This window comes from Hyla sarda, chromosome 4, assembly GCF_029499605.1.
Source record: "Hyla sarda isolate aHylSar1 chromosome 4, aHylSar1.hap1, whole genome shotgun sequence".
Lineage (NCBI taxonomy): Eukaryota > Metazoa > Chordata > Amphibia > Anura > Hylidae > Hyla > Hyla sarda.
In genome coordinates this window covers 113,359,280-113,374,077 of record NC_079192.1, presented here as the reverse complement: position 1 = coordinate 113,374,077, position 14,798 = coordinate 113,359,280, and the positions used below count along the sequence as shown (strand labels likewise).

At 42.0% G+C, this 14,798-nt stretch overlaps 1 protein-coding gene across 6 annotated transcripts in view; it reads right to left on the bottom strand.

Moving 5' to 3' along the window:
- Nucleotides 1–4,145: 4,145 nt before the first annotated feature.
- The window catches only part of AKAP13 (A-kinase anchoring protein 13), a 254,171-nt gene continuing 243,518 nt past the window's right edge, over nucleotides 4,146–14,798 (bottom strand). For all 6 annotated transcript variants that reach the window (XM_056571882.1, XM_056571887.1, XM_056571885.1 and 3 more), the window contains 6 exons: nucleotides 14,503–14,573; nucleotides 13,442–13,480; nucleotides 13,281–13,331; nucleotides 13,029–13,199; nucleotides 10,923–11,226; nucleotides 4,146–9,176 (listed from right to left, as the gene is read on the bottom strand). In XM_056571882.1, the coding sequence (XP_056427857.1) occupies nucleotides 9,127–9,176; nucleotides 10,923–11,226; nucleotides 13,029–13,199; nucleotides 13,281–13,331; nucleotides 13,442–13,480; nucleotides 14,503–14,573 (686 nt within the window). In that variant the 3' untranslated portion in view covers nucleotides 4,146–9,126. The remainder of the gene's footprint in view (nucleotides 9,177–10,922; nucleotides 11,227–13,028; nucleotides 13,200–13,280; nucleotides 13,332–13,441; nucleotides 13,481–14,502; nucleotides 14,574–14,798) is intronic.

Genomic DNA, 14,798 nt, shown 5'->3' with positions numbered 1-14,798 from the left:
TTTTTTCCCCCTCAAATTTAAATTTTTTACAAGGGGTAATAGGACAAAATGCCCCCCAAAAATGTGTAACCCCATCTCTTCTGAGTATGGAAATCCCCCAGGTGTGGATGTCAAGTGCACTGCTGGCGCACTACAATGCTCAAAAGCGAAGGAGCGCCATTGAGCTTTTGGGAAAAAAATTGGTTTGGAATGGAAGTCGGGGGCCATGTGCATTTACAAAGCCCCCCCGTGCTGCCAGAACAGTGGACCCCCCCACATGTGACCCCATTTTGGAAACTACACCCCTCACAGAATTTAATAAGGGGTGCAGTGAGCATTTACACCCCACTGGCGTTTGACAGATCTTTGGAACAGTGGGCTGTGCAAATTAAAAATGAAATTTTTCATTTTCACGGACCACTGTTCCAAAAATCTGTCAGACACCTGTGGGGCATAAATGCTCACTGTACCCCTTATTACATTCTGTGAGGGGTGTAGTTTCCAAAATGGGGTCACAATTGGGTATTTCTTTTTTTTGCGTTTATCTCAGAACCGCTGTAAAATCAGCCACCCCTGTACAAATCACCAATTTAGGCCTCAAATGTACATAGTGTGCTCTCACTCCGGAGCCTTGTTGTGCGCTCGCTGAGCATTTTACGCCCACATATGGGGTATTTCCGTACTCAGGAAAAATTGCATTACAAATTTTGGGGGTCTTTTTTTCCTTTAACCTCTTGTGAAAATAAAAAGTATGGGGCAACACCAGCATGTTAGTGTAATTTTTTTTAATTTTTTTACACTAACAAGCTGGTGTAGCCCCCAACTTTTCCTTTCCATAAGGGGTAAAAGGAGAAAAAGCCCCCCAAAATTTGTAGTGCAATTTCTCCCTAGTACGGAAATACCCCATATGTGGCCCTAAACTGTCTCCTTGAAATACGACAGGACTCCGAAGTGAGAGAACGCCATGCACATTTGAGGACTAAATTAGGGATCGCATAGGGGTGGACATTAGGGATGTAAGAAAAAAATCGATTCCCGCGATTTTTCACTTGCCGATACTGAATCGATTCAAAATATTTTTGAATCGATTCTTTTAGTGATGTGGAATTTGTATCTCCTGATCCCCCGGAACAGCATGTCCCGGGCATCAGGAGATATAGGTTCCACATTTTGTCAGCCGGATCTGACGCGGCGGCGCTCTGGGTGTATGTTACAGTATCCGGGGGCCGCTGATGCATCACCACCGCTAATATCCAGCATGCGGTGCTCTGCAGTGTGTATGGAGCGGGCTCCGACTCGTGCCCGCTCCATACTCTGCAGCCTACGGCTGTTCTCAGTAGCCGGGGGCCGCCGCTAATAGCCAGCATGCGGCGATCGCTGCGGCTGGCTATTAACCCTTTAGATCGCCGCTGTCAAAGCTGACAGCGGCGTCTAAAGGGACATGTGTATGCTCCCTGGTGGGCTAGATGGCCCCCCCCCGCAGCGTGATCGCCGGGGGGAGATCCACTATGGAGGTAGCCGGAGGGCTTACCTCTGCTTCCTCCTGTCCCGGCTCTGTCATTGATAGATCCTGGCTGGACCAGGCTCTATCAATGGATCGCAGATTAATGGAGTTCAATAGAAATCTATTCATCTGTCTGAGGAATCTAATGATTCCTAAAAGACTAATAAAGTGTATAAAAAAAATAAAATATAAATAAAGTTTTAATAAAAGTGTAAAAGACATTGTTTTTTAGACAGAATCGGGATATATCGCGATATATCGTCACCTACACGGTATCGCGATATATCGGGATATATCGAATCGCCACACTGGTATCGCGATTCGAATCGAATCGCCAAATTCTTGGCGATTCACACCCCTAGTGGACATAGGGGTATTCTACACCAGTGATTCCCAAACAGGGTGCCTCCAGCTGTTGCTAAATTCCCAGCATGCCTGGACAGTCAGTGGCTGTCCGGAAATGCTGGGAGTTGTTGTTTTGCAACAGCTGGAGGCTCCGTTTTGGAAACACTGCCATACAATAAGTTTTTCATTTTTATTGGGGGGGGGGGGGGGGGGGGGGAGGGGGGGGATCAGTGTTTTACCCTTTATTATGTGTTAGTGTAGTGTTTTCAGGGTGCATTCGCACTGGCGTGTTACGGTGAGTTTCCCGCTAGGAGTTTGCGCTGCGGCGAAAAATTTGCCGCAGCCCAAACTTGAAGCAGGAAACTTACTGTAAACCTGCCTGTGTGAATGTACCCAGAAGCCAGAAGTTTGTGGCTCAGAAATTCAGTTTTCCATGTCCACAGAAAGAAAGAACATGTTCATTCTTTCTGCAGAATCTGCACGAAATGCATAGCTGACTATGAGATGGAGTTTCCTGTGCGGTCCTAGCGTCCGCAGTTTGCAGAATGTTTGCACAGAGATTCTCTGTGCAGACATTCCGTAGTGTGAACATAGCCTTGGGGTATATTCACAAGGCAAAATTTCTGCACATCAGCACCAATTCCATGTCCGCATTCATTTGGGTAGTTTCTGGCTTGTGTACAATCCGCATGCTGAAATTCTTAAGTGTGAATGGGAATGCGGAATCCTATTGAAGTTTATTAGGCTTTAATTTGATGCGGAATTCCACATGCAGAAATTCTGCCATGTGAATATACCCTAACTGTTAAGCACCTTTGTGATCATCACATGATGACACACACACTTAAAAGTAAACAAGTTTATCACAAAATGCAGAACATTTAACCACTTAGGGACCCAGGGCGTACCTATACGCCCGTGGGAATTTCGGTCCGTGCCGGGCGGGGACCGGACTGGGATACCTGCTAAAATCATTCAATAGGCATCCCGTGACAATGTTCAGGGGGGTCCTGAGACCCCCCCCCCCCCAAAGTCGGCAAAGGGGTATAGTGAGCCTTAACACTCCACAGGTGTTTGACAAATTTTCGTTAAATTTGGATTAAATAGGATAAAAAAAGCCCCCCAAATTTTGTAACTCCATTTCTTCTGAGTAAGAACATACCCCATATGTGGATGTAAAGTGCTCTGCTGGCGAACTACAATGCTCAGAAGAGAAGGAGCGCCATTGGGAGAAAATGTGTCCGGAATTGAAGGCCACGTGTGTTTACAAAGCCCCTATAGTGCCAGAACAATGGACTCCCCCCAACATGTGACCCCATTTTGGAAACTACTCCCCTCACGGAATGTAATTAGGGGTACAGTGAGCATTTACACCCCACAGGTGTCTGACAGATTTTTGGAACAGTGGTCCGTGAAAATGAAAAATAAAATTTTTCATTTGCACAGCCCACTGTTCCAAAGATCTGTCAAACGCCAATGTGGTGTAAATGCTCACTGCACCCCTTATTAAATTCTGTGAGGAGTGTAGTTTCCAAAATGTCACATGTGGGGGGGTCCACTGTTCAGGCACCACGGGGGGCTTTGTAAATGCACATGGCCCCTGACTTCCATTTCAAACAAATTCTCTCTCCAAAAGTTCAATGGCGCTCCTCCTCTTCTGAGCATTGTAGTGCGCCAGCAGAGCACTTGACGTCCACATATGGGGTGTTTCTGTGAAACAGCTAAAGGGTTAACACACTTACTGAATGTCATTTTGAATACTTTGAGGGGTGCAGTTTTTATAATGTGGTAATTTGTGGGGTATTTCTAATATGAAGACCCCTCAAATCCTTTCAAAACCGAACTGATCCCTGAAAAATTCAGATTTTGAAAATTTGGGGAAAAACTGGAAAATTGCTGCTGAACTATGAAGCCCTCTGATGTCTTCCAAAATTAAAAACATGTCAACTTTATGATGAAAACATAAAGTAGACATATTGTATATGTGAATCAATATATAATGTATTTGGGATGTCCATTTTCCTTACAAACAGAGAGCTTCAAAGTTAGAAAAAAAAATCCAAAATGTTAAATTTTACATCAAATTTTTCACCAAGAAATGATGCAAGTATCGCTGAAATTTTACCACTAACAAAGTAGAATATGTCAGGAAAAAACCATCACTGAATCAGAATGAAAAATGTAAGCATGTTAGAGTTATTAATGCTTAAGAGTAACAGTGGTCAGATGTGCAAAAAATGCCCGGGTCCTTAAGATGAAAATGGATGGGTCCTTAAGGGGTTAATTAAACAGAGAAAAATAAAACCAATACAAAATGTAGATAAAGAATGAAATTTATTTAGAGAAATTTGCCTTTACAGCAGGTAACTAAGAAAAAGAGATAAATTAAAGCTAGTTACAAAGAAAACTTGCATATTACAAGAAACGTCATGACTTGTACAGTTATAACTTTTTACATTATTTACACATGAACATAAAATAATTAAACTTTTGTTTTGTTTAAATTTATACAGCATTTAGAAAAACAACACAATAGCGTTTAGCATAGAGTCCTGCGTCACTGAAAAGCGCAAAGGGAGAAGTGCGGCGGCACAGAGCCCACAGCCCGCTGGCTTCCCCCACATCAGGAGCAGCCCTGTGCTGGGATCTGTTAATGACACCTACATGTACCTCAGTACAGGCATTGATAGAACAGAAAGCAGAGGTATACATGGTACTATAAACCTCCTGAGCATCCCGGGCTTTCCTCTAGTGCAGTCATTGTTAGTACTATACAATACATGACACCCCAGAGATAATATTTAAGTACAGACAGGATGAAATGGAATGTCATTTACTGTCTAAAATTTGTCCTATTCTTATCTATTAAGTTATCATTTTTATACATTTCATTTGTAACAAAACAGAATTGACCTAAACCGAATCATATGGAGAGACTGACCAACATTCCGCAGGTCTGACTATATTCTGTAAACCATGATTTGCACAGTTAGGTTAGATGAGTAAAAATCTTCCCAAATATTTAATTCATACCCTTTGTGAATCCAATTCTTTGACTCTAAATTCAGCCATAAGCAACACGGTTGTAGGAACTCCAAACGTTATATAATGCGTGGTTTAGAAACAGGTGGTTTTAAAACAACTTATGTCTGATAAGTTGTAGGGATGCGCTGGTGTAGTTTTCAGCTACAATTTACCCTAGTGTATATTGTATTAAAATAGACGTGTAAATAGGCCACACCCCCTTCTGCACAAGACCTACTTAAAAGAACAAGAAACAAAGAAGCATTACTAATGTAGAAGGGCAAAAAGTTTGCATCTTTTACGCAAACAGGGGCTTACACAAAAAGTTTCAACTTTTCTCTGGCTAAGGCTGGATTCACATCACGTTTTCAGCCATAGGGGGACCGCATGGGTGGAGCTAAAACTGGGCGCTCCTGTATCCCTGCCGTATGCCGCCCATATGTAATTCATTTCAATGAGCCGAACGGAGCGCAACGCTGACTCCGGTCGGCTCATTTATGCCCCGTATGCGGTTTTCCACCGGACCTAAAACCGTGGTCCACAATGAAGTTCCTTACTGCACTTATATTGGCCAGTGTTCAGAATTCATTACTAGAAAAAGACAAGATACCAGATCTTGTTAGAAATTTATTTTCCTCAATATCATTACTTGCAATGATATTAGAGCTTATCGAGACAAACCATTTCATCCAGTCAGGCAAAATAAGCTATAGAGAGAAGCATGAATCAGAAGATAGACAACTGTATGGAAAAGGTGGTGTTTATATCTGCCCTGTCCTGCAGGGGACATGTCCAGACCAGGTAGAATAGGAATGCCATGGCTATAGATTCATATTAAAGAAAAAAAAAAAAACACATTCTGTTGAAGAAAACAGAAGTACTAACATTAATAACCAATAATAAATTGTAACAATGTAACTTTTACACTTTTAATACAGTTTTTATTTGCATTGCAGTTACCTTGGCAGTCAAGGAAAACGTCTCTTGTTTTTCTAGGCATGTGCTGCCCGTTTGTTGCACAGGGCATCTAATACAGTTTTCTGTGATATTAGACCACACTCCACACACACACATAAGTGCTCTTATTTCTTAGAAAGCAACTTGGGTGAGGTCTCAAGCAGCAATAAGTCAAATGCATTTAAAGCTTTAAGAAAGGTGCTTTATACCCAATGTAAATCCCACAGACGGCACATGCTTTACTACCAGGCTATGGCCAGAGTGCACCAAACACTAGACAATACTGTTTACAACACAAAAATGGAAAGAAAAGATACAATGTGCACTAATATACAACGTATAGGATGGGAGAGTTTCGGTGACCTGGGATATTTGGCTTTCAATGTAACCTTTATTATTTACAGAATTTGTACATTATAATCACAAATAGGCTACAGTATTCTTTAATGGCCCAGGCTAACATAAGAGATACTAGCATGAAATACTAATATTAACCGGATTAGGCCGGTCGATTGAAAAAAATAAAAAAATTAAAAAAAATGCGACAAACCAGTGGTAAAGTCCCTGTAGAATGTGAATGTAGTGTTCACTTTCTGCACAAAATGAATAGGAAAGCAGTAGTCTGGTAGATTTGTGTCCGCACTACTGTCTATACATGACAATATTCTGGCGCTACAAACTTAAGTCACATAGAACGTAAATATTCTGTCTTTAAGGTACGGTCACATGTTTAGGGCATGCTAGTCATATCCTAAATTATATTCTGCAAATATAGGAGGATTTAGGGGGAAAGGGTCTGCCTTATCCAAGTGGTTTTCAGCTGTTGCAAAACTTCATCTGCCATGGTGGGGGTTGTAGTTTTGCGACAGCTAGGGAACCAGAGGTTGGAGACCACTGGCTTGTTTTAAAAATGAAGCCAGGTCAGAAATCACATGACTTATAAAGGCCCATCCCATTAGCTGTTGCCCCTGTGGGGAAAGATTTGCTTGTCAGCCCCCATTATGGACATACATATAATGATAAATCATATGTATGTGATATATATATATATATATACACACATATATACACACACACATACAGGGTTGCCTATAACATCTTATTAAGCCTGAGTGTCGAATTAGGATAGGGTTGTACAGACACAAAGTCACTTCTAGCTGCAGAACGTTTACATGCAAAATGTGAAGAACGAAAAAAAGAAAAAAAAAAAAAAAAAGGTCTCATATCATTGAATCCAGTTTCTATTATTTCTGGAGATAACTTCCACTATTTCTATTAAACTGCATGTAATTTCTATTATTCCCTTTAAGGGTCTATTCACACGTGCAGTATTCTGCGCAGATTTGATGCACAGGATTTCAAGCTGTGTTCAGTCATTCAGTTTACATTGAAATCTGCAGCAGAAAATCATGCGCATCAAATCTGTGCAGAATACTGTACGTGTGAATAGACCATAAAGGGGTAAAAATAGTACAGCCCTTCCCTTAGTGATTCGGTCACACAGTGTGCACCTTCTGCATTGGCAAATACAGTCCACAGGACTCTCCTCCCTTTTACTTTGATTGTCTTAGGTAAGATATTCAGCCGTTATGGCAAATGCCTTGTGTAAAGTGCATAGTGGTACCTTACTGGGAGAAGTCGCCTATGATAAAGGCCTAAATCTACTACAAAGCTGCCAATCAGGTAGCTCCAGCAGAGTTAGGGGTTAATTACACTCAAAGCACCTATTTATACTGTATGTTTATTCCTAATAAACTTATAATAATTATTTTCTATTTATTTAGTAAAACAAAATAAAAAAAAAGCCATAAAGATTTGGGGGAGGTGGTTGCGGGTAAAAAAAAAAAAAATTACATTGTAATTTTTTTTTTTTTTAACATCCATACAAACAACACACATCATATTAAGGCAGTGTTTCCCAACCAGTGTGCCTCCAGCTGTTGCAAAACTACAAAGCCCAGTATGGCTGTCCGAGCATGCTGGGAGTTGTAGTTTTGCAACAGCTGGAGGCATGCTGGTTGGGAAACACTGCATTACTTTACTTATTTTTTCGTACATTTAAACTGTGGTTTTTGACATAGAAATTGTATCAGTGTCAATGCCAAAAAACAAGGAGTTATTAGCTGTGTGAACAGGACCTAAAGGCCCTGGTGGTTACTGATTGGTGAATTACTCCAAATCATCAAATAGACATTGCAGAAGGTGAGCGGTCATGTCTAAGTCCACTAGTTGATATCAATGACCAACATATGCAGTTAACTACTCTACCATGAGAAGGCAAAAGGTTTGCAAGGGTCTGAGTCTTACTACAATATTAAAAAGAAACAAAAACAAGTAAATGTGTTAGTTGTAGAGTCACCAGACTAGATCCCCATTTTCTGCCTTATCAAGATGCAGTAAAGAACAGATGGCTGCATGAAATAAGGGACAGGACTTGCTCTAAGGACATTTAGAAAAACAATGTATTTGGTCCCTAGAATCCTCATCACTGATTTATTAGTTGCCGTGAGTTCCATCACATCGCACATGAGCTCCACTACAGACACACACTTAAAATATGACTTGACAAGAAAATAATCCATATAGAGGCAAGCAATAGCTCAAGCTGGGAATATGCTTAAGTGGTTATTTTCTATAAAATAATGAAAAAAAAGCAGGGTTATTTGTGTCAAAAGCCACAATAGCGAGCAAATTCACATACAAGAATATGTGTAAGGGTGGAATTTTACTGCGGTCACAAAAGATGCTTGGCATAGATGGAATTAGCAGTTTTGTGAAGCCTACAGCGCCATCTACTGGCAAAAATCAAGACATGTGACAGACTTGTGCATGTGAAGAAAACTAAGGATCAGGATGATATCTCTTACTGCCAAACCAGTTATCTATTCCTTAATAATCTATTCCTCAACAAATATAAAATCCTATGCTGAATCACCGCAAAACTATTGGTAGGAAAGTAGCAGCGAGTATTCACAGCTGGGCACCAGATACAAAACTATACAAGCTGATACCTTCTCAGTGGTGTTTGGAGATTACAATTCAGGAGTTTATAACAACGTTTCTTCTGGTGACCTTTCCTCTGATTATGCTCCCATAAATCTCCAAAAGGCTCCAAAAACATGGCAGGCTTTTGAATGAGTGTTATGGGGATTTTCAGGGAGCAGTAAATACGCAGTATTGCAAACCTTCGCATGGTAAATAAAATGAGCAGGGGATTCTTCACTTGTACTGTATCCAGTATATAGTAGCCAATATCCCAGTGGGGAATGAGAATGTACAGTATTCTGCAGGTACAGATGTCCTCCATAGGAATATCATCAGCAGAAGATCTCTTCCTCCTGAGACACTCCCTCGATGTGAACAGTATCTGAAAAATCAATGCTTAAGCTATAAGTCCATAAAACAAAGCTTTTTATATAAACTTTATAAGTATTTGCCTTAAATGCCTTTCTTCAGATCAGTGGCCCCCAAACTGTGGCTCTCCAGCTAATGCAAAATGACAATTCCCAGCAGGCTGTGTAGTTGTAGTTTAACAATGACTGGAGAGCCACAGGTTAGATACCATTGCATTAAGGGCTGTTCTGTTGTCTATACAGTAGATGACCAAATAAGTGTATCACAGTATTTTTGTAACTTATTGGGGTTCCACAGTATATAACAGTATTTCTTTCACCCCCCCCCCCAAATCATGTTACCCGCCAGCGCTGTTCTGCTCCCCCCCCAATTAATTATCAGCACAGCGGGGTACTACTAACATATGTCACCCGCAAGCACTGCCCTCCTCCTCTTTGTTGCGGCCGCCGGCGCTGGAACTCTATACCTGTACGCAGGTGGTCTCCAACCTGCGGACCTCCAGCTGTTGCAAAACTACAACTCCCAGCATGCCTGGACAGCCGTTGCCTGTCCAGGCATGCTGGAAGTTGTAGTTTTGCAACAGCTGGAGGTCCGCAGGTTGGAGACCACTGATGTACACTGTATCCCTATGCCCGGGCTGCAAAAGATAAACAAAATAAACTTACCTACGTCGGCCTCACGCTGTTCCTGGGGACTGGAACGTCTGAGAGCCGTCAGCCTATCACCGGCCGCAGCGATGTTCCGCCCCGGCCAGTGATAGGCGGAGCCCACTGTCATGCAAGAAGCCGGCTTATTTTATGTTTTGCTGCCCGGGCATAGGGATACAGCGTACAGCAGTGGTCTCCAACCTGCGGACCTCCAGCTGTTTCAAAACTACAACTCCCAGCATGCCCGGACAACCGTTGGCTGTCCGGGCATGCTGGGAGTTGTAGTTTTGCAGCTTCTGGAGGTCCCCAGGTTGGAGACCACTGGCGTACAGTATAGAGTTCCAGCGCCGGCGGCCCGCAACAAAGAGGAGGAGGGCAGTGCTTGCGGGTGACATATGTTAGTAGTACCCCGCTGGGCTGATAATTAATTGGGCAAGGAGCAGAACAGCGCTGGCGGGTAACATGATTTGGGGGGAGCAGAACAGCGCTGGCGGGTAACATAGGATTAGTTCCCCGATGTGGGGACAGCGCAGCGCTGGGCTGATAATTCATTCCCAAGGGGGAGGGGCCCAACTGGTATTGCGGTATGGGGAAAAACTAATATCGTGCAGCACAAAAATGTCAGTATTCGGTATGAAGCGGTATACTGCCCAGCACTACTATACAGTATTTATCGCAGTGTCTTTTGTGCGAGGAGTGAATATCGGGTGACTGCTACAGCTGATCGCCAGCCTTGGCTGGGATGCTCCGTACTCAGGAGTAAGGAGCGTCACAGTGAGGCTGCTGATTGGCTGTGGCAGTCACATGACAATGGAGCACCGACCGAAGACATCAGATGCTGAACACCGGAGGCAAAATAGAGGATCAACGTGAAAAGGGAGGTGGAGATAAGTAAAACAGGTTGTTTTGTTTTTTTATTTAAAGATGAGACACTTATGATTGTTAATGTGAGAGAATGTGACACAATGAGAGATGAGGGGACAATAATGATTGATCATTTAACGTCCCGATGCATGAAGTGCGGCATCCTAGCTCCTAACTTTTCTTTGTTAGCTCCTCAAATTTGGCAATCCCTGCTGTATACAATAAAAAAAAATACTGTTTTTACTCACCAGTACAGTGGTTTCCTTTAGACTTCTTCTTTTTCTCCTTTTTTTCCTTTGTCTTTGATAAGTTAAAAAGGCGATTGGTGGCAGGGCCCTCCACTGGTTTGTTAGCTTGGCTCCCAAGCAAACTGAAGTGGCTTTTTCCTTTTTGCTTACTCTCTGTCCTTGACAATGTGTCCTTTTTGGGTACAGCAGAGGGTTTAGAGTCCAAGGGCTCCTGTTTTGGTGCGATAGAATTATATCTTTTTAAAGAATCTGTGTTGTCAGGCAGTGGGGGGCCCCGGGTCAGTTTTTCTTGTTGAAGTGGAACCTGAATAAAATAAAAGGTGGTTACATTTCCAGAATGAGAGAAAACATACCCAATGGTCATTTAAAGCCTACCTATATACACTTCTGCATATGTGTTTAGTATGTGGAATAAAACATTTCTGCCACTGGTTTTCAATACATTTTCTTACCACTTTGTTCTGCAGCTTGCACGTATTAGAATGCACTGCAAGCTGCTTGTTTCCATTCAGCCTCATTCTGGACAGCTGACGGTCTTGTCAGCTCCAGCTGTCCTTCCTTTCTCGTGAACACACAACTAAACACAAATCTAGTCATGTCAAACCAGATTTTAACTTACATAAGCAGGGATGTGCACATATAGACATAATAGGGGGCTTGAGCCCCTGCTCTTTTCTGTGCCTGTTCTTTGATGCCCCTTTGACAGGCAAATTATTGCATTTTTCTAGGAATTGGGACAAGTGATGGCAAACACACCACATTTTTTTGCAAATGCAACAGATAGCAATAATATGAATGTTGTCCTATTGCTGTTTGAGCAGCACAGAGCCCATACAGCAGCACAGACACTGTTACATGACATTTTAGGACCATTGTAAATGCAGAGGAGAAGGTAACATGCAGTGACATCACAGTGCAGAGTCAATATGCACAGTGATGTCACAAACATAATACACACAGTGAAGTGCCTTTTTTTTTTATACTTTAGCCCCTGCCCTCCAAAATGTCTGTGCACGTCCCTATATATGAGCATTCCTGAGAGGGCAGAAAAGTGGCTGAGTTGTAGGGAGCTGGTTAGCAGTATTGAGAATGAACAGTAAATTGCATTCAATGCAATTTCCAAAAACTAGTGGCTATGTGTCCACAACCACACACACACACTAAAACGTTTTTTTACCCAAGGGCCTTTGTGTGGCTGCCGCCACGATGCTGTGACCTGGAGGAAAAAAAATCCCATATTCAACCTCTATTGCAAGTCTCCTATTAGAATGGGAAGGATCCATACAGAAAGGCTCTTGTATAGATTACAGACACCTCACCTGTAGAATGCACATTGTTTCATCATAATATAAACAATGTATAGATATGGAGAGGTGTGACTTACAATAAACACTGTCTGTGTAGTGATTAAAGTATGAAAAAATTCACATATACCATACATTTAAAAGGGTTATTCAGGGTTATACAGAAACAGCACCACTCTTGTCCAACATAGGTGTGTGGCTTTGAAGGTAAGTTCCACTAAAGTGAACAGAGCAGAGTTGTAATATCAAGAACAACCTGAAGACAGAAGAAGCAGCTATGTTTCATGAATACAGGATAGCACCTTAAATGGGTATTCCGGTAGAAAACTTTTTTTTTTTTTTTATTAACTGGTTCCAGAAAGTTAAACAGATTTGTAAATTCTATTAAAAAATCTTTACCCTTCCAGTACTTTTTAGCAGCTGTATGCTACAGAGGAAATTTTTTTTTCTCTTGTCCACCGTGCTCTCTGCTGACACTTCTGTCTGTGAAATTCCCCATAGCAAACCTATGCTGCTCTAGACAGTTCCTGACATAGACAGAGGTGTCAGCAGAGAACACTGTGGACAAGAAAAAAATAAATTCAAAAAGAAAGGAATTTCCTCTGTAGCATACAGCTGCTAAAAAGTACTGGAAGGGTAAAGATTTTTTTAATAGAAGTAATTTACAAGTCTGTTTAACTTTCTGGCATCAGTTCATTTAAAAAAAAAAGGTTTTCCACCGGAGTACCCCTTTAAACTAAAAGTATACTTGGAAATGAATGTATCTCTCCTTCACAACATGTTACGCACTACATTACTCTACCTGTTGGTCTGTTTGCTGCTTTTCTAGATTAACAATGTCCTGTAGAAGTTGCTCCACCTTTTCTTGTTCAGTCAAAGACTTTGGTTTTGATGTGGTCCGGGTTAGAGGTTTCTTCTCACTTAGCCTCAGCTTCTGTTGCTCTATAAACGTGTCTTGCTGCAGCACCACAGCCTAAAATATAACATTTTTATTTTTCAGACTTCTTTAAAATAATACAGTAAAAAAAAAAAAAAATTAAGAAATGCAAATTACCTGCAAGTTGCCCAACAGTTTGTGAAGATTGGTGACCGTTTGAAGAACATGCTGCAAAGAGTTGAAAGGAAAAGTGTAAATTATTAATGAAATGACACCAATAATAAAAGCTCAGATATCTGTCACACATATAATGGAGAGTATCCAAACTGAAAACTTGCCTCCCCATTTCTCTTAAGCATAACACTGGGACTCACTCCCTACAGGATAAAAAGAGGAGAACATTAGGAAAGGGTTATCATACAAGAGGTTAACATAATTACCATTGTACATATAACAATCTACAGTTTTTAGTGGTATCTGCTACTCATAAGAATTTACAGAAATACCAAAGGCTGGAGTAATCTGGGAGCCTAGAAAAAGGAGGGTACACTCCATTTACTTGGCTTCCATATTTAGCTCCAGCTTGATTCTTATAAGCAGTACAGGGATGTGAAGCCGAAATATTGCAATACTTGTTTACCATAGTTATGTAAACAGCGTAGCTTGAAGGGCTATGCCATTTGTGCAAGTCTCATTAAAGTCAATGGGAGTTACACAAAGAGCTTATGGCAACCTGTAGTGGCTGCAAAAAACAAGAGGGAACATCCCCTTTAACTGTCATTAAAGGGGTACTCCGGCCCTAAGACATCTTATCCCCTATCCAAAGGATAGGGGATAAGATGTTTGACCGTGGGGGTCCCACCGCTGGGGACCTCACAATCTCTCATGCAGCACCCCCATCATCAGCCTCACGGAGAAGATCACTCAGTGTCCGATGACTCACGGCGCCGTCCATTTGTGATGTCACGCCCCACCCCCTCAATGCAAGCCTATGGGAGGGGGCGTGGCGGCCGTCACGCCCCTTCCCATAGGCTTGTATTAAGGGGGCCGTGACGTCACAATACTCCATCCCCGTGATCGTGAGTCAGACACGGAGCAACCTTCGCTCCGTGAGGCTGATTATAGGGGTGCTGCATGAGATATTGTGGGGGTCTCCAGCGGTGGGACCCTGTGATCAGACATCTTATCCCCTATCCTTTGGATAGAGGTTAAGATGTCTTAGGGCCGGAGTACCCCTTTAATTATCTAAACTTCCCCAGAAAAATCACAATAGCCGTGTGCAATAATTGTGTCAGGTCTTCAGTAAAGGTTTATATGGCAGAAAGATCACTGAACATAATGTTTTATGCAATTCCATTCCTTGTCCTATTAAAAGTGTAATACAATTATACATAAGTACCTTCTTCAATACGCTGTCAGATTCTGTCCTCCTTAAATCCTGTGCATCTTCTCCCTCATCTCTCTCTCCACCTTCAAGTGTAAAATGTGTTAAATTAATGATTTGTTAATATAAATGACTTGCTCTTAAAAAATAATTTATTAAAGGAGATCTGTAGTGCTCTGAACTTTATCCCCTATCCGAAGGGGGGGTCCGAGTGCTGGGGCCCCCCTCGATCTCCTGTACGGGGCCATGGCAATGTACAAGAAATCCCATAGTGATACATGGAGGAGCTTACCGGCTGCCGCGTCAAGCAG